The sequence below is a fragment of the Sphaeramia orbicularis genome, chromosome 15 (genome assembly GCF_902148855.1).
Source record: "Sphaeramia orbicularis chromosome 15, fSphaOr1.1, whole genome shotgun sequence".
In the NCBI taxonomy this organism is placed as follows: Eukaryota; Metazoa; Chordata; class Actinopteri; order Kurtiformes; family Apogonidae; genus Sphaeramia; species Sphaeramia orbicularis.
The window spans coordinates 30,249,348-30,270,515 of NC_043971.1; the positions used below are offsets into that span (position 1 = coordinate 30,249,348).

Consider the following 21,168-nt stretch of genomic DNA (forward strand, 5'->3'; position numbering starts at 1 on the left):
TGCACATGTGTAAAGGATAAACTGATAATCTGAGGCATAAGATTGGTAAAAATTGCACTTGTTCATGTTATTCAGATTTTTGTAGACATTATCATAATTTAATTTATTTTTTTCACTGTTATTATTTTACTGGTCCAGCCCACTTGAGATCAAATCGGGCTGAATGTGGCCCCTGAACTGAAATGAGTTTGACACCCCTGTTTTAGCCATTCCATGTTTTTTTTTTCTTTTTCTTTTTTTTCTTTTAAATTATACATTTACATAAACATGTACTTAGACATAAGGAACCACACAGACACAATAATAATAAAAAATATATATACAACAAACCTACACACCTATTAAACACCAAAAAAAGAGAAAAACAAACAAATAAACAAATAAACAAGCAAACAACAACAAAATAAATAATACTATCAACTCCTCTTTACAATGCTCAGGGCTGATGAAGAGTTAATATAATGTGTACTAACAACAAATTTCTCTGTCAAAAGGACATAGGAGACAACAGGACACTCTTGTTAACAGTAGAGAAAAAAGGATTCCATTGTTGATAAAACAAATTAATTTGTCCATGAACAGAAAACGTAATCTTTTCCAACTTTAAAAAGAAAAGTAAATCATGCACCCATTGCACAAAGGTGGGTGTCAGAGGTTCCTTCCATTTTAAGAGAATGTTTTCATGTTTTCTTTTCTGTGTGTTTTAGTCACATGATACACACAGGAGTTAGTACTTGATTGCATAACCATTGTTTTTGATTGATTTTGATGGTCTAATATTTTTTTCCATAACTGTATTTGAGTTGCCATTACAATTAACTCTGTGACACTGAAATGTTTTTTTATTGTAAAACCACTCTATTGTTTAAAGGTATTACTCTTTCTAAAGTCTATTTGCTCTGAAATTTATAAAGCCTTACTGATTTCCCATAATCCTCTGATGTGTGGCTCACCTGTTCACATACAAGAGGATATGACGATCAGTATGGATGTTTGGATGGGGGTGGACTGAATAGAAGATGTAATAATCTAACAATAAAAATGTAATAATAATAATGAATAGTCTTATTATTATTTACTCATGGCATATTATTCACCCATTTTCACGCTTTGGGAAAATAGAGAAGGTAAAATGGTCTTTTTTGGTACCATTTTCATTTTAAGAGGATTAGCTGTGTATTTGTCTTTGGGTATTTGTTTACTGGTGCCATGGAAAATTCTGAAAAAAATAAAAGGTCAAGGAAAAATGTGCCAAGCCAAACATAGCACTGCTTTGTTTTTCCCTAAACTTTCAGCTTAAATATCTGCAGCATAAATTAATATAAGCAAAATCATGCCGTTTTTACTGTGCCTCAGGTGGCCTTATCTCAGAGAAAATACTGTATGGCAGTCAGTAGAATAGGCTTTTTTTTTTTTTTTATCCCACTTTCAGTTATGCCAGTTATGAGACTTTGAACTTTTTTTTCTTTCTTTTTTTTTAAAGCAGTGTTTGACTTTCATCACTTTTTTTTTTTTTTTTTTCAAATTTGTTAAACCCCAGTGTTAGCCTAATTATCACGGATCCATTATTCTTTCTGTACTCACGCACCTGAATCACTTCTCTCACTGTGAACAACTTCGAACATGACTCCATCATAAACACAGTCCGCTTGTTTACGTAACAAACTGAAATGTCACTCTGGCCTTTTCGGAAATTTTGTCACGAAGTGTATTGTGGGAATAAGAATTTCATGCAGCAGCAATTTCACTGTCTGTTCATGAGTGCTGAACCCAAATGTCACCTTTACCTCCATCCACTGACTATATGCATTCTTTAAAACAACCCTGGTGGACTGGAGAATTTTACATTTTAGCGATCTGACTCATTTTCTTGCCAAATCTGTGAGAAACCACTTTTGCTTCCCACAATGCATTTCGCAACAACATTTCCAAAAAGGCTCGAGTGATGTTTCAGTTTGTTATGTTTAAACAAGCGGACTGTGTTTATGATGGAGTCATCTTTGAAGTTGTTCACCGTGAGGGAAGTGATTCAGGTGCATAAGCACAGACAGATTAATGGATTAGTGATAATTAGGCTAACACTGGGGTTTTACAAATTTGAAAAAAAATTGGTGATGAAAGTCATATGCTTCTTTAACAAACTGACTTTCTTAAAAAAAAAAAAATAGACTGTCAGAATAAACTGTGACAGTTCAGATCTGGTGTGAACATTTCCAAACAGATCTTTAGTGTAGCTATTGACAACACATACCAAATGGAATATAGGGGTGGTTGGTGTTTTAGCTGCGGCTGTTTTTGTCTTAAATCAGAGATAAACTAACAGCAATAATGTAAATTACACTGGGTTACAAAAAATGTTTTTTACAAGTTGTCTATGTTTTTTCAACTGAATTAGGACCATTTTGCACCGCTAAATCCAAAAATGACATCTGTTTTTCTCAATCAGGTCAAGTTTTTTTGCTAATTTGATTTTGAAAAATTTGATCTTCTCATAAAATTGATTACATTTTTGTGACTTTATCAGTTGATTTTTTTTATATAGTTCTCACCCAAAATAGGTTTTAAGAGAAAAAAAATCATTTTCTAACAGGATGTATTTATTAAGTGTTACAAACTCTTCTTGCCTTTGGTCCACTGACGCAGATACTCGTTGCATGACTTGCATACCATGTGTGGCGCCCGAACTTTATCTTGGTCACCAAGTTTAATACCAAAATAAGATTGGTAAGCACAGTTCATGAAACTTGTGACTTGATTCCTGTTAGGTACAATGGTGTATTCACCGCAGATGTAGCAGAATACGTCAGGCTTATTTTTGCAAGATCTTCTAGTCGAAGCCATTTCATTCACCTGTAATATTAAAAAAAACATTAATCATAAATTGGCAAAAGTAAAATCTTCAGAACTCGTTTATTGCAAGAAATATGAAAGAAGTTTGTATCATATAATGTGAAAATGCCCATAAATATAAGCAAAAATGTTAAAAAGCCAATATGTAGCATAGTTCAGAAAATTGACCTGATTGAGCAAAATTAATGTGATTTTTGGATTCAGCACACCAAAATTATCCTAAATCAGCTCAAAAAGCTTAAACAATAAATTTGTTGTTGACCAGTGTTATTGACTAATGCAGTCGTCAAGATTATATAAAGACTGTAAGACACAGTGATGTTTTTACTGGCTGTTGAAATAACAATAAGAAAACTTGATGATACCGTGTGAGTAAACAATGAGCTTTATGCATTATTCAGTGAGTGATACCGTCTGTGGATACGTAGCAGTGATTTGTTGCTGGTTTTGATACTTGTAAGTCTGTTCTGGTACATGACTTCACCCTTGCATTGATTGCTTGGAATATCAATACTACATATACGATCATATGTGCCATTTATGACATGATCTCATCAGGATCAAGCCCCTGAACAGCAGATGCATAAAGAATTAACTTTTTTTTTTTTTTTTTTTTTGTATCAGTAGTTTAATAGAAGTGTCTTGGTTTGTCATGAAACCTGTTTTAACCCTTTCATGCATAGTGGTCACTACAGTGGACATCTATTCTACAGCTGTTCTCTTGTATATTCATGGGTTTTGTTGTTATAGTTTCATATCAGGCAACACAATGGACGCTTCTGTTTCATCCCATACACTGCAGTTCATAGCATTACTGTGACTTTCCTGTTCTTAATAAACCTGATCTGCAGTAACATATTTGAGTGTACAGGCTACTCTCGTTATACCGCCAACTTCCGTTCAAATTGGCGGTATAGCGAAAATGGCGTTACAACGGGTTGCGTTCATAATGTGCATGTCTTTACTATATGATGTCTATGCTGCCTCTGTTAACCCGTTCTAATTGCGTTTCTAAATAAATCTTGATTCTGTTATGTTGTAAGGGATCATTTAAAGTGGGGAAACATTTTAAGCATTATTATACCGTGTCGAGAAATGACACCCCATCATCTTGAGGCTTTGGCTTAATCCCACGTCCTCTTCCCGACATCCTGACCTACTGAGTGTTCTGCGATAAATGAACGGTGGCCGTTCCATAGACCTACTCGTAGCTTGTCGTGATCAGCGTCTGGCGCGTTTGTTTCAGTGCATTGTTAAAATTTATGTGTACTCGATGGCAATCACGCTGGCGGTATAACGGTCGGGAAATCAATGGTATAAGTGTTGTTTGTGCATGGAACTGGGCTGGCGGATGGCGATAGGCGGAAATGGCGGTAGCTAATGGAATAATGCATTGGGGATTTTTGTGCAATGGTTTTGGTCGGCGGTGAGCGAAAATGGCGGTATAACGGCGGGCGGTTTAACGAGAGTAGACTGTACATCAATTGCTAATTGTTATTAGACTGTAATTAACAGGTTTTTTTTGTTTTTTTAACAAAAAGTTGTTTTTTTGTTCCATATTATCTGAGTGAGTAGTAACAAGTATTATAGTATGTTAAAATGTGAGAAAACATCAGATCAGCAGCATTAAAAATATTTTTATGTCATAGTTTTTACACAGTATGTCAGGATATGCATGTTTCTTTGCTTCAAAAATAAAATTCTTAATCTGTTCTGTCATTTGTACATGCAACCTGTGCTGCTACTCATTCTGTTTGTGTGCTGCCTCTTGGCCAGGTTGTTATTGTAAATGAGGATCAGTTCTCAACTAACTTACCTGGTTAAATAAAGGTAAAAAAATAAATAAAAATAAAAAAATAAATAAAACACATGGTGTCCAGCTGAGTGGACATTTTTGTAACTCCATGAAAAGTAGGTTCATAAAAAAATTCAATCACATTGTTTTTTTCATGCCTAAAGAAGAATAAAAACAGTCAGGAAAAAAAAAAAAAAATCTTGATTAAGGTTCTCATAATTCATGCATGAAAGGGTTAAACACAGCCTACATATATCATTTAGGAGTATTGGCATTTACCCTGAATAAGTCATAGGAAATCCAAATTATTCTGTTAGTTATCTGACTGGTCATGACCTCAGGTGAAAAGTCATTCTTTGACAAAACAGAACTGATAGCAGTCAAGTGATTTAATTTAGGACAAAAGTATTATTCAATGTTTTTGTCAATAGAGGTCATACTATTGTCTTCACACATGAAAAGAAAAAATAAAAAAAAATGCAGAAAAAATGTTCCCTCGGCCTGTACCGGCATCTATGATAATATTTTACAACCATCTTCCAACACTGTCTGCGGGTTATGAAGTACATGATATAGTAACAACACGTCTAATCCCTCCAAACAGTCCTTTCAGTTATCACTTTAGTGGGACATACCTTGTGGTCAATTCAATTTCTGGATTGATTCATCTATCTCTTTATGTAATTAAAGAATGCCTTGTAATTAAGAGAGAAACTTGTAAGATAATGTAATAGATGGCACTTTTGATGAAGTTAAAACCCTCAATTAGCTACCAATTAGTACTAACACAATGAATTTAATCATCAAAATGTCTTCATTATGATTATTATGATTTTAATGAGCTTAGAAAACCATTAGTCAGTTGCATCTTTCAGAATGAACAAGATAGTGTTCATTTTAGACCCAGCTGATGAAATATGCCTTAGGTAGCTGTTTATTTGTACTGTTTCTGTGGTGTTTCAAAGGAGAACAGTTATGTTTGGCCTTTTTTTCCTAAATAACTGCTTTAGATAAATTAGTATGTGCATATATTACATCCAAATAAAAGACTGTATTGTGTATGTACCTACCAATATGTACTTATATGGTGCATATGATTTGTAAATGTACGACTATTCATATGTATACATAAATATGCATTCATTAAAGTGAATACTGTAAGTTACCGCTGAGAGCTATAATCTGTTTAACATTCAGGAAACTCATCCGCTGTTGTTTAAAGCTTGCCCAAACCTCCCCCACCTATTTTCACACATCCTTCACACCGCAGTTCCTCTCAATCCCTTTTCAGCTCTTGTGGTTTTACATTAGAGTTGGCATTCGCTGGCTGTCTTTGCAGATCCTCTACTGTATGAGTGCACGCCTGGGGTACTCTGTCGCTCTGATTAGAGATCTTACTGTCACCAGGCTTTGAATGAATCAACAGCACCGAATATTCCTCAGATGTCACTCCAGACTCATGTCTGTGCCTCCTTTTCAGAACCGCATTGCTCTCCAGAGTTTCTCTGTTACATCATCTCCTGAAGAGAATGGAAAGAAAGAAAACACACAAAGCCGAAATTACTCTGCCTGGATGTCGATAACGTTTAAGGTCCCAAATGGATTCTCAGGCTTTGGAGTGATAAGTGTTAGGCGAAGGGAAAACCCTTGGTTCCGACATAGAACAACATCAGAAAGGGCTGATATTGCAAAATAATATAGCAACTGCAATGAAACACAAGGGGCTTTTGTATTTAAAAGTGGCTTGTCCCGAATAATAATGAGCCTTTGAGAGCAGAAGGTAATATTTCTTCCGTCTTGTATCATCAACTGTAATAATACCTTATCCAATAAATTACACTGGTCTACAATTTTTTAGAAATGATTTGCTTCAGAGATTAAATGTGCTAAATGTTACATATTTTAATAAGATTAATTGGAAAATAAATGACAAAAGTGCCGGTTTGCTGATGTTTTCAAGGTATATGATTAAGTGTTATTACACATATATATTGGTTTATGCACATTTATATAATAGTTTTAGAAATCTTCCACTAAATAGAACCTGTAAAGTGAATGTATTCTAATGTGCAGACAGTGTTTTGAAGTAGATCTTGTAGCTCTGAGACAAATATTCCTTTTGAATCAAACCCATTCTCTTGTTAATTCTTGAATTTCACATTTTGACCCAAGGCTGTATCTTGGAAAGTTCAGCCAACCAGCATTTTTGACTTGATTTTTCTTTATCAGTGACTCTCATGTGGTAAAATTTCATTACTTTTATTCTGGAAGCATTTTCCTTGTAGACCAGTGTTATTCTTACTTGATGGAAAGAAATGCCATATACATTGCAGAATATAGGCAATTTAGACAAGCTGTAAATGTCCAGTGTATTTAATTCTAGTCCACAGCACCCACTGCTTCTTCAGTTTGTGTGCAGTTACAGTTGTCACCTTTTGCTTTCTTAGATTAGTGTTGACAAACAGAGCAGCACTCAGTGTGATCACCGATAAATTACACAGCGTCTTGTAGGTTTTAACTGCTTTTACACACACCTCAATGATTTATTTGTCACCTCCGTTCAGCAGTGAGGTTAAACTTCAGCTCACAAACAGCATTTAGTTTAACAAGGCTTTATTTTTAAAGTGACTAAAGTTGTCAGTGTTCACTTGTGCTGTGAACTGGTGCTGAACCTCTAAGTGATAGAAACTGTTGTGCCCAGGGCTTCAACAAAGCATTGCCTCCCAGCTGGTACACATTAACTAACCCACACTACACTACTTGACTTTGCTTTTATTATTATGGCATCTGGCAGATTTAGTCTGGAACAATGAATGCAGTTAAAGGAGCTGTCAACTCTTTTGAATATCATGGTTATTCTTCAAGACAGAAAATAGTTCCCATTGTCAGATACTATTGGGAGCCAAAGAGATATCATCATAATTTGAATTAATGCATTATTCACATGTGAATGGAGTTGTTGATGTTTTTCCATCACACAGATTACAGACGTCCCAAGAGATAGTTTGTTTTTTTTCTGCCAAGATGTTCTGTTAACAGTGTTGAATCAAAGGTCAAAGTTACATCGGCGGCATTTTACTGGTGAAAGACTGTCAGATTGTTTCTACTGTCAAAGCCAACATCCCTTCGATTTTTTATACTGTGAGTTCATGTGCCGTTGTACTTTTCCATGTGGGAGAAGATATGAACCCATAAAGACCTTAACATCCACTGATCCGAACTGTTGATCCACTAATCCTATTAATACATGTAAATAATTGGTGTAAAATACAGTTTGTCATCTTTTCATGGTCATCAGATATGACCCATTCAGAGGATTTGTAGTGAACGTGGAAACACTGTCATCTTATACAACATTGATTCACCAGTAAAACCCATGGAGTTGGATCAATGACAGTGATTGGAGACACTTGGTTTATGTTCACTTAATGAGAGATTGGACTGAAAAAGTCACCTTTTCTTCAGTTTTTCTCAGTTTTGATATTATAACCTTTGACTTTACTCTGAGTCTTTATGAACATCTACATGATCAGTCAATTAAACATAAGAAAATAGATGATTTTCACTGGAAAAAATGCAAAATTCAGAGGATAATATCATAATAAATGGTGATAAATCACATAGGAAAGGTTGAACAGAGAGAAAAATTCATTTGGGAACTGGGTCCTTATAGGTTAAAAAACTGAAACTGATTCGCAATCTGATCATGTGACATTTTCTTGAGGAGGAATCACAATCCAGTATCTGAATCATAATTTTGGCGCCCCTAATGCTTCCCTTTTGGCAAGTTACATCCAAGCTTTGCATTTTCTTCTAGTCTACTCTGATTTTTAGAGGCTTATATTGCATGTGATGGATTTTGTTATGGTTATCCAATAAAATTCTACATTTTTACATTATTCTGACATTATTGCAACACTGACAACATCCAGATGGAGTAAACACCAGTTTCCATGTTCTTGCACACAGCTGCAGTATTTGTAGTAGTGGCCTTAATTTACCCCACCAGCATTTTATAATTAATCAGAAATGTTTTTGCATTAGCATAAATGATGTGTGTAAATCAGACTCATTGCACCCCAGACTTCAGAAGCTGGACCCACAGCTGAGGGACTTACAGTAATACACAGTCATTATTTCACCAGCAGCAGAACAACACATTACACAAATTCTGCAAGATAATGTGGACTACACACTTGAGAGTTAACAGACTAAAGTATTGCTCTAAATCAGCCCATACAGCCCAATTTGATTTCAAACAGGCTGGACCAGTAAATAATAACATAAAGGCCTATAAATAATGCTATAGCATGTGTCTGCAGAGTGATACATTTTCACAGCGCTGTTATCGTTTTAATGACATGATTTGTAATCCCTGCCCATCTGAGAAGTGGATCTCATGACAAATGAACCCATAAAGATCCAGTGCCACTTTTGTGTCAGATCACAAATGATTTTTTTTCCCACTACATTTAACCTTTCCAAAGTGATTTTTCTTCATTTGCTCTAATATTATCCTTTGTATTTTGCATTTTTCTAGTGAAAATCAGGTATTTTCCTATATTTCATTTACTGATCATATGGATGTTCAAAAAAATCTAAGATTAAAGTTGAGGTTCATTATATCAAAAACGGAAAACTGAAGAAAAAGCCTTTTTCAGAAAAATATATCATTAATTGAACATAAACCAAGTGTCTCCATCCACTGTCATTGATTCAACTCCATGGGTTTTACTGGTGAATCAATGTTGTAGAAGATGACAGTGTTTCCACGTTCACTACGGAGCCTCTGAACGTCCAAATGGGTCATATTTGATGACCATGAAAAGATGATAAAGTGCATTTTACACCAATTATTTACATGTATTGAAAAGATTAGTGCATCAACAGTTATTAAACAGTTTACATCTGAAGATGCTCTTGGTTGCTGGTAGATGCTGGAGTCTTTACGGGTTAAGAGCAATCATGTTCTAAGATTGTAAATTAATATGTTTATAACACAGATCCATAAACAGACAGTCATCTTCACATACTTTTTTTTTTGTATTATTATTATTTTTACTTAATATTTGCATGTGCTTCAGCGTTGGAGTTTGGAGTAGCTGAAAACCTATCATTTGTTGACATGAGAGGATTTTTCATTTCTTAAGCTAACAGTAGTTATAGTTGCATACTGTTGCACATAGAAGAGCTGAAGAGAGGCACTGAAACACTCAGGAGTGAGCATAAGAATTTTCACTGAAAATCTAACCTATAACCTCTGCATAGAAATGCATATTGTATAAGCTGTAATTATGAATGTAGGCATCTGTGGCAGTCAGGAGAAATGCAAATTTTTTAAGATATATCCCAATCTGTTACAAACATAGACTCAATTATTGAACATTTCTTTCCATATGATACGTATCTTTAATTTAATTCTAACCTGTCCCTCACCTCTGACACAGAAAACAGATTTATATACCCTTACATCAGTAATATACATTCATAAACACACAAATCTACAAATCTACATCTCATTTTTATGTTTCCCCTTGTGTTTTTTTTTTTTGTTTTTTTTTGTTCACCTGTTGCCTGAAGTGGACCCTATGGCTACACCTTGAATGCCACAGTCTTCCTTTTTGTCAGAATGCTGCACCATTGTCTCAAACCAACAAACGCACATATTTATGAAGTGTTACACACTGACACACACAAGCCCGCGAGCATGTTGCTGTGCCTGAAGGTTCTGTCATATAATAGATAAATATTTTCTTTCTACTCCATCACATTTGAAATTTACCTTATATATCGTAAGCTTATAATACATCAATATGCTATTAATGTAAAATTCAGCCCCTGTAGTGAGTTAGGAGTACACATGCAAATGCAAAATGGCTCTACACCAGTGCACACTAATCGATCTGATGTGGACCACTACATGCAGCAGCAGCCTTGTGTGTCACAGTGTCCACATATAATGTTGGACAATCCATATGAATTTAAAGACAACTTTAAAGGCATATGGCCCCTGTATTTAATTTCAACTACGAGATGTAGCATTTCAACCGTGGCGGTAAATATTGCTCTTGCGCTGGTGTGGCTCTCCTGCAGGTTGATGAGATCAATCTAGAAATGAGAAGGCATTAAAATCAAATCATGACTCTTCCAAAGGTAGATCAATTGGCAGCTTTTGGTGCACAAACATATTATTGATGCGCATGATGTTGTAAAAATGTATGAGGGTTCGGTTAGTTATATGTTAGGATATTCTAGAAGCATCGGTCTTTATTGCTTCATGTGAAAAGGGTTCATTTGGACACTAATGATGGCAATTTGCAGGAAAGGGCATGAATTGAGACATTAACCAGAACAGATATCAAATGCATGCAGTGCTGTAACAGGTGTTAGACCTCCAAAATGAAAATTCAGTGAATGTTATTTAGGTTAATCTTTACCATAATCATCAGATATTTTTATTGGATCACTGCACACGGAAGATACACAGGGTAGAAATTGTCTTTATGTGTAAATAATGTCAACATTTCTATGTTTAATGGAATAAGCTTTTCAAGATCTAAGTGCACAAAACAACATCTGCAATTCAGAGAGGTGTTTGACATGATATGCATAAAACAGGAGGTGAACTCAGCGTACAAAGCACCCCTAATCCAGTAAATTAACCTGTTAGTCTCCTTAGGGAAAATATGTAGTTCTATTACAAGACTATGAACAAATCCATTGAACTGTTTTTTTTTGTTTTTTTTTTTTATCATCTTTTTATTTATTTTCATTGTGCATCTCCAAAAATACAATACAGAATAAAACAAAGAAATTCTGGGTGCAGTTATTGTTACCATTATAATTATCACCATGGTTGTTATTGTTTGTATTGCTGATATTTTCTTGAGAGGGTCTTCACCACCTTCTTTCTTGCCTGCCACCCCCCCCCCATGTCAGATCTGGCATCGAAATGTGGTTCAACAAAACTCATAATGACGACAGTAGAATATCAAGAGGAGCCTCGTATACTTTATGAAGTTTCCCTTGGCAAAGCAAATTTGTTCCGCATCAAAAGGCAGCCAGACCGGCATTCCGCTGTTATGATGCTGGACAAGACAAGTTAAAAAAAAAAAAAAGAAAAGAAATTCACTTTGTATGATACAAGATTTTGTGACACACAAAGTATAAGAACTGATGGCGACCCCCATACCAACCCAACCTGGGGCTCGTTCTTGGGTTAAATAGTGAACGCAGCCGTTTGTGCATCCTTCAGCACAAATAGTGAGCGAACGATGGGTTGACAAACGCAGAGGCTTAATGAACACAAAATCCATTACTACGCTCGTTGCATTCGCTAAGCCATCGTTCGCTCACTATTTGCGTTCAAGGGTGCGCTAAACACATGCGTTCACTATTTAACCCAGAGCAACGCCTCTGCTCCTGCTGTTTCCAGTCATCTGATCTGACAGCATTATGGTTACAATGAAGAATTATTATAGGATATCTGTGACCCCGGATCTGTGACCTCCTCCCTTACCCTCACCTGACTGGATGGACCTCCTCACCCTCATTTGACAATTGATGTATCCCCTCAGCTGTCTGCTGTCCCCCCCCCCCCCCCCCCCCCCCCCCCCCCCCCCCCACACACACACACACACACACACACACACACACTGAACTGAACTGAATTATTTACACATATATATGGTGCGTCCGATGTCTAAGGATGAGCCCAGTTATTCTGCACTGGTGACTTTATTAACAGAACTCTAAACGGTCACTGCTGGTCGTAACCACGGCAACAACAGGACAAACAGATTGTGTAGGAAAAATGTACGCTGTTCCGTTCCTCTCATCCACGCGCTCATATCTCATTACGCGTGCGCATAGACACACACACACCCGCTGGTGTGTGTGGCACCGGTTCACTGGCTTTGGCCCCATACGGTTCTCATTCATTCATTCATTCATTCATTCATTCATCTCTCAAAGCCACACACACTTTGTCCTGAACTAATCTATATTTATCCATAAATCAATAGAGAATAAAATTCAGTGAGCGGATCAGACCTCACTCTATCAATTTGTTTTTATCAGTGCAAAATGTCCATGGAAAATTTTTGATATCATTAAAGATATTGTTAAACTTGTGTTAAAAATCTTCTTTTCCAAATGTAAATAAAATTTCAAAGGAAATACACGACAGAAACGAAGTGAAATGAACCTACAAGAATACATCCTCCTTCTAACGTGGACCTCCGAGGTCAGCGTTAAAATCAGCCCTGGAACGAGGAACTGGGCGAGCGCACACTTTTAACCAACTAGCCCAGAAATGGGATAGCGCATTTTGTGTTGTGTTGGGGTTAATGAACGAACGCATTTTGCGTTGCGTTAGTTGTTAATGAGCAAAGAGCAAGCCCAGAAACGGGATAGCGGGATAGTTGCGTTGGGCTTAATGATTTAACAAGCTAGTGCAGAAACGAGCCCCTGGATCTCAAAATGCAAAAACCACTACATATATATATATATATATATATATATATATATATATATATATATATATATATATATATATATATATATATATTTATACACACACACACACACACACACACATATATATATTTATATATATATATATATAGATGAAAATGAATATAATTTTCAGATATAAACAGAAACGTGATCAGGATAGTCAGACAATTATGTTGCACTCTGCCTTTAACCACAATGTAAACAGCATCCCACATACAAAGAGATTTTCGACTGGCTGCGTGTATCTGGGCCACTGACCTCTCCATCATAACTACATCTAAATCCACTGAATTTTTGTGCATATTCACCTTTAACAATCAACATAATCTAATGCTGCCATATCTAACACTAGTGTTGATTTATAGTAAAGTAGCCTATTTTTGTGGCTCAGCACATTCCTCTGTTTTATACTGACAAAGTTGAAATATTGAGCTCAAGGTGGATACAAATGGAAACAATAACCTCAAATGCAGAGGTGTTGGCAAGCAAACTTCACGGACATTTACTAAAAATAGCTTCATCTGTCATACAGTTACACACAGTCATTCTGTTTACTGTTCAGTTGCATGTAGTGTAGTGTTATTAGTGACCTAACATTGGTAAGCTCTGTCACGTAAGTTTCACAAAGAGATGCTCTGTTTGTTGTTGAAAGGATAAAGATGGGAAGAGCAAGGTAAACTTATCTTCTGTCCCGGTAATGACAGAGCTGCCACTCTCCAACACTAAACTCTATATCTTTGAGTTATGATCATGTGAAATGTTGGATCTGCTTGACCTTCACAAAGTGGCTTCATGCCATTTTTTTTTTTTTTTTTTTTGGAGATGAAATATTGTCACCTCTCACTGGATGCATATATGTGTCTGTGTGGACACCAGGTGTGAATTCACTTTTTGTGTTTTTGCTTTGACCTGGGTCAGATATAGCCAAGTTATACTCTTGTAATTAGTGCTGCTTTCCAGGTAACCCATAATTTGTGTTTTTCCAACCTTTTAACAGTGAAAATGCACTGGAATGGCAGTCAAACCCGTGACCTCCCACCTGTGAACTCATATTAGATCGATGTAATCCCAGTTCGGAACTCTGATGTCACGTAGCCCACCATGGCAGCCCCCATGGATGTGGTGAGAAATACACTTTAGGACAGTGTAACATTGCAATCATATTAATAATTACTTTATTATTATTAGGTAAACCTCAACTTCACCATGCAAACGATCACACTCATAAAAAATAATGCAATGTACAATTTCTCAGCATAGTGAAATTAGGCATATAATGTTTAGCTAGCCTAGCGCACAGTGTTCCTGATTTAATGCTTGTATCATCAAAGGTACAGTCCATGGACATCTGAAATCACCTTCTGTTTGACCACGGTGTATCTAGACTAGGAGATGCGGGGATTTTTCAACAGCAATAGAAATGATTGCAAATGAGCATAAGCTCCGTACGGTCTGCCATGCTGGTTTGTTTTACATCTAGCAACCACAATTCCTTGCGCTCAGGCAGTTTAGCGTGACTTGCCTGGAACATTACAAAGTTGTGAGTCGTGGTTTGATGTCGTGACTTATGGGCTCAAAAACCTGCCTGGAACGCAGCATAACTGTATATTTTTTAACATGTGATTATGGGAGCATCGGTATACATCCATGACAATAACAATATGAAAAATAACGCTTTTTGCAAGTAGATAGAGAAACAAGAAACAAACTGACACTGATGATCTTTACGGTACTTATTTTTTTGGAACATGGAGTAGACTTAGCTAAGGGTCCTGAGGGACTCCTCTGTCACTTTGCAAAGGGGATGTATGACTGTACTCTTCTTAAAGTTGATGGGGAACATTAGCCTTTTTTCTCTCTAATCGGTAATGACTCTTTCAAAACTGAGCGCAGCCATAACCTGTGAGAAAAACTATTAACTACATTGTGGTTTGATAGGCCGATCAATTTCAATAGCTGAAGACAGTGGAGAGGTCTCTTATACCCTCCTGACTTGTAAGCCTATGATGAACCAGTTTTTCTTACCACGGTTAATGTCATACACATATATATAAAACCCTGTAAAGCCTGAACCATTAAATCACTGACAGAAAATTCCAGTTCTTTGAAACTGGAGCCTTTATTGGTCCTTCTCAACAACCCCAAAAATGTTTTTTCAAATATCAATTTCCATGTTTGAGTTTCGATTTTGTATCATTTTTGATACATCGGGTCTAAATGCGCAAATAATATTATTTTTAAACAAACAAAAACATAATATAACACAAACATGTCTAACAAATTGGTAATTCCTTTTCAAAACTGGCGAAGTTCTGCCTCCTTCCTCATTAATGACAGTCTTATAGTGTCACTAGAAAGGCCTCTGGTGAATGAATTCCTCCCCCCTGGTGGATTATCCATGTATTGCATGTATCTAATTGTATACATCAGGTTTTTCAAGAAAAAAATATCACACTGATCATGTAGAGGGCTTCAAAACTCATGTATCAAATATGATACGTTGGGCATTGTAGGGTTAATTATCACATTCAGTTCATTTACATTCTGTTATAATGAACTAGTAGAATCAGACAAGTAGATGCACCTAAGTGTGTGTGTCAGATGCTTCTTTTCAGATTTAATTGTCACATCAGGTGTACCGATAATCTGTTTCTGTTTATGCAAGTGTCCAGTGTGCTTCAGGCAGTGTTGTTTTGATGCTTTTAATTTTTTCTTTCCTGACCCTTCAAACATGCACCTGCTCTCACGCTCTCTGAAAATCCTTTTGATTTCCAATTTAGCCACAGCAGGTAACTGAGGAGTCACTGACCTGGGCTTTTGTAACGTCTCCATGAATTGCATACAAGGTACTTAAATCCGTCTCCCTCTCTCTCTCTCTCTCCCCCTCCTCTCTCTCTCTCCTTTTTATTCCACTGCAGGCTGTGGAAACCAACCTGGCATCCAAGGACAGTCACTGGGTCTATGCCAACGAGGTGAGGCCAAACACAAACACACTTATATACACCTCAGTGATTCAGACCTTAGAGTCAGTTTGCCTCTGTCAATACAGTCTGCTGCCAGTTCTCACACAAACACATGAGAACCTACCATGCTCCATCTGTGCACTTTGATACTAAAGTGTTAATCTGGATTCTTTGAAAAGGAGTTGTATGAGTCGATCATGATCAGCACGACGTCCTTTTGAAGAAGCAGAGAGGTGCAGTGGTATTTCAACCACATGAGAAAAAATGCCATTTTCTTTCCAACAGGGATATTAAGCCATTACATCACTCACTCCAAAGCCACCCCACTCCACTGACAAGAACAACACTTTTATCCTGTTATGTCTACCACTCCATCAGTCAGTTTGCTCATTAGCTTGCCCTTGAAATTTAATGATAAAATACTGAATTCATACAATAACACAAGCCTAACTAATCAAAGTAACTGTGAGGTAAAACTTTTATCAAGGGAGTCCAGTGGTTTCAGTTCTTACTCTATTTGACATCAAATTAAACTGAAGAAGATATGCGAAATATAGTGTGCATTTAGCCTGACATTGATTTTTTTGTGTGTGTTTTTTGTTAGACTTTTAGGCTGTTAACTCATAAAAACCCAAACATCCACTGGTGACCAAAATCATTCATTGATATAAAATTATGAAATACTTTTTGATCCACTAATCCTGTCAGTAGGTATAAATAATTGGTGTAAAATACAGTTTGTCATCTTTTCATGGTCATCAGATATGACCCATTTGGACGTTTAGAGGCTCTGTAATGAACATGGAAACACAGTCATCTTCTACAACATTGATTCACCAGTAAAACCCATGGAGTTGGATTAATGACTGGATGGACACACTTGGTTTATATTCAGTAAATTATATATTTTACTGAAAAAGTTACTTTTTTCTTCAGTTTTCTTGTTTTTTTGGTATAATAACCCTCACGTTTAATCTGAGCTTTAATGAACATTTACATAATCATTTTTTATTAACATTATTAGGACTCTAAACAGATGTTACTACTGTATATTATTAAGGAAGCAGAAGTTATGTGTTGTGTTGTATAAATGTGAGATGGGGTTGGGATTTAATAAGTTTTCTTCTTCCCACTCCTTTTTGAGCTGTACATATTGAATTTATTTTGTTATTACCAAGGTTATTATCGTTAACGAAAACTAACGAAATGACAAAAACTAGAATTGTAAAAACATTTTCGTAAACTGAAATAAATATAAACTATAATTAAAAGAAAAAAACAATAACTAACTGAAACTGTATTGTGTGCTTACAAAACTAACTAAAACGTATAAAAATTACGGATAAACTTCCCTTCGTTTTCATCTTTGTCAATGTTGGATTGATACTAAAGCGATTTATTTCCCTCAAGCAATTTTAGCTGCTGGTACCATATAATATTCAACGGTCCGTCACTTGTGGTCACTTGTGGTTTAAAGTCGTCTTCTGGTCCCCACTCTACCTGGAAACATGGAAACTCAAGTTGGGAGAAAGTGACAGAGTCCTGTCTGGGATTTATTTGAATTCGACGGTGAAGAAGAGAAAAGATATAAAAAACTAAAACTAAGCATTTAAAAAATAACGAAAACAAATAAAAACTAGCAAACCTGCTCTAAAAACTAATTAAAACTAACTGAATTAGACCAAAAAAAGTCAAAACTAAATAAAACTAAACTATAATGAAAAATCCACTACTATTATAACCTTGGTTATTACTAGTGTACATGGCAATTGCTATTTTGTTTTGATCACCTTTATTTATTAATGTATTTGCTCAGACATTAGTTCCTTGTACACAAAAAAATGTTTATTTTTTTCTTCTGCTCAAATCAAATGAATGAATGAATATTAGATATAGGAAAATACTTGATTGTCACTTTCAAAATGCAAAATACAGATCTTAATGTTAGAGCAAATGATGATAACTTACTAAAGAAAGGTCAAAAATGCAGAAAAATTCCTTTGGGAACTGCCACAAAAGCAGCACCAGGTCTTTAAGGGTTAAAATCCTCTTTTTGTTGCTGACCCTATCCAGCAGTACATCGAGTAAATCAGTTACTTCCAGCTTTTTACTCATGTCTCCAAAATGGAGGAGAGGTGACCGCAATCTGCTGCAGATAATGAGCCGACTATAAATAAAACTATAAATACAAAGCTCCTGTAACCCCACTTCAAGTCGAAGTAACCCCTGAAGTTTGATTAGCACCATTTGTCTTTATTTTATCTTGGCTGCCTGAGGGACAGAGTCTCTATTTTATATTGTATAATTGCTTTCCTGTTAAGTGTTGATGTTAGTGTTTCTTTCTCCTTTGTACCAGTAGGCTGTGTGTTTGACATTGACCTAAATGGTCTCTTAAAGTGGCTGTAACAGCACAAAATACGTCCGCCTTGTGAATACAGAACAGTGGACACTCATAGCCTTTTGCCTCAGTGCTGCATTTTCATTGATTTAAAGTGATTTGGAGATAAGGGGAGAGTCACAGGATTGGCCCGACACTAAGAGTATGGGATGACACACTTAAGATAAAAGGTTGCTCCCAGATGATCTACCTATAATATTGGCAATGCACACACAAGGTTGTCCATAAACAGTACTGTATCTCATCTAAAACCTTGGCCAACATTCATAACATGGCAGGTATTGATCCATAATCAATGGAATATGAATTATGTGTGTATGGACTGCAGATAGCAACGCTCTTGGGCCAACATCTGCAGAATTATGAAGAAGCATAGCTCTGAGTGATTAAAAATATACAGGGTGTTGCGTGCATTCTTAATATAATCATTGACAATAGCTTCATGTTCCACAGGCTACAACACAGATAAAAAGCTGTCTATAAAATGCATATATAAAATGGTACAGTTCATGTTATAGTAACGGATTCATCGCTCTTCATTTCAACATGTTTCAGTGGCTTCAGTGTTGATTCCCAAAAATTAATGAGGCCCAATATATTAAAACTCTTCTTGTATCTGACTGCTGAAATTGCCTCATTTTACATTATAATGGGCTTTGCAGAAAAAAAAAAAATCATTTGAAATAACCTTAAAGAGTCTTTCTCAAATATTTAAGCAGACGAATGCTGAAGTATTTACTTAAAACCACTATTACTAATGAGACCTCCAGTTCTTTGAAGATTGCATCAGTTTGAGCTTAAATCACTTATTTTACTAAGCCAAAAATGGATGTTGATAAGATATAATTGGGACTGTAATTGTTCATGAGAAGCGGTGCTCACATTTAGAATCAGGCATTTCTTTCAGTCAATTACCACAGACCTCCACCAAGACATTAGCTTTAATAGCAGCAGACTCTGGCAAAGTATGAACTAATGGCATGTTAATTTCTATGGTGCTCCCTTAATGGTTGATGTGATGTCATTTACTGTAGAGTTATGTCTCCCTGGTACACATTATGTGGGCAAAAATATGCCTGTTTATATCCGTGAGCTATGAAATGTAGTCCCACTCTCATAGCCTTTCTTCCAATCCCTCTGTTAATATACATTTTAATCTTGTTCTCTCCTCTAGCTCTTTTTCTACCTGTTTCCCTTATTTTTTTTTTTTTTTTTTTTTGTTCTGTTCTCCTTTTTTATTACTTTTTTGTCTGTCTTTTCTTCCTGTCAAAAAGGTAGAGATAAACTGTCCATGAATCTGACAATCATCCCAAACAGAAACTAACAAAGACCACAAGAAAAATCACTTACTACTCATTCAGACCTATTTTTCTGTGAGAGTTTGGCCTCCAGGGTGTCTCTGGAGAAAAAAAAAAAAAGGCCTGTTGGTTTCTTACCTATTCTGATTTTTGCTTAAACTTATTTTTTCAGTTCATGCTTTAATTCATTCATTCATTTATTTCATTATTTCCATTAATTGTAATTCTCTCCACATTGAACCTTATATTTGACTGCAAACTATTTATACACAGTTGCTTATCTTCAGGGAAAAGGAGGAAAAAAGTGAATAAATTACTTGTTTTCATTTCGAGGAAACCATGACTACCTGCCCATTTGCATGCAATATTTTAGATTCATTAGTACATGTAGAAGGACAGGCAAACAGTGATTACCAGAACACATGTAGAGGCACATATCTGCTTTAGGCTGGTTTATAAACTGTGATTCTTATTATCCTCTGGTAGAAACAGTTGGAAATTGCAATACTTCCACTTTCTCTATAGTTATTATGGATAGTGCTTCCTCTACTCATGAAAATCCCATTTGCCAGATGAAATGCTATCCACCTATTGTATATGACAACACCGTACATGGATAAATCAGCGTCTTGCATTACCCTCTGGCCCTGTACGCAGTGACAGTCCCTGTGGTTCTTCCTGCCTGGGTATGACTGACTTGTGACATTCATTTTGACCAGCTTATGTTGAGGCTAGCTGTCGTGCGCTCACCTCGTCGGTCCCCAGGCTCCCAACAGCTTTCAGACCCCACACAGTCAGAGCCAGGTCTCACATCTCATTCAACGCTCACAACAGGGCATTATGCTAATCTGCCACCAGCGGCAACATGCGGCCCAATGAATGTAGGTGTCAGGCTGGAAATGTGATAAGAGCATAGAGGGAGACGGATGGACTGGAGGAGTGTGATTGAAAAACAATAACCTGTTGATGTTACCTCCTATTCTGTTACTCATTCTATCGTACATAAAGGGATTCCTTATTGGACTTTTGGTAACACTTTATAGTAAGTACACACTATGAAGCATTAGTTAAGCATTAATAAATACTGAATTCAACATTTATAAAGCATATTTCTGACATGAATACTCATTAGTACATGGTTTATAAGCACAGTTATAAATGTTTTACTTATCATTAATAAGCTCATCTACAATGTGCTTAATGATTGTATTGTCATACTTTACAAATTATGGATTCAGCATTTAAAATTTACTATCGCATCACTTACAAACCAGTTATGAGATGCATTTATGCTTGAAAATACACTATTCAGACATGTACTAATGGTTAGTGAATATGTTAGTAGGT

The 21,168-nt window shown here is 36.1% G+C and overlaps 1 protein-coding gene across 1 annotated transcript in view; it reads left to right on the forward strand.

Annotated features, from left to right (window-relative positions):
- grid1a (glutamate receptor, ionotropic, delta 1a) overlaps positions 1-21,168 on the forward strand; it is a 374,524-nt gene that overhangs the window by 274,858 nt on the left and 78,498 nt on the right. Inside the window, exon 5 of the mRNA XM_030156621.1 lies at positions 16,081-16,134. Within this exon, the coding sequence (XP_030012481.1) occupies positions 16,081-16,134 (54 nt within the window). The remainder of the gene's footprint in view (positions 1-16,080; positions 16,135-21,168) is intronic.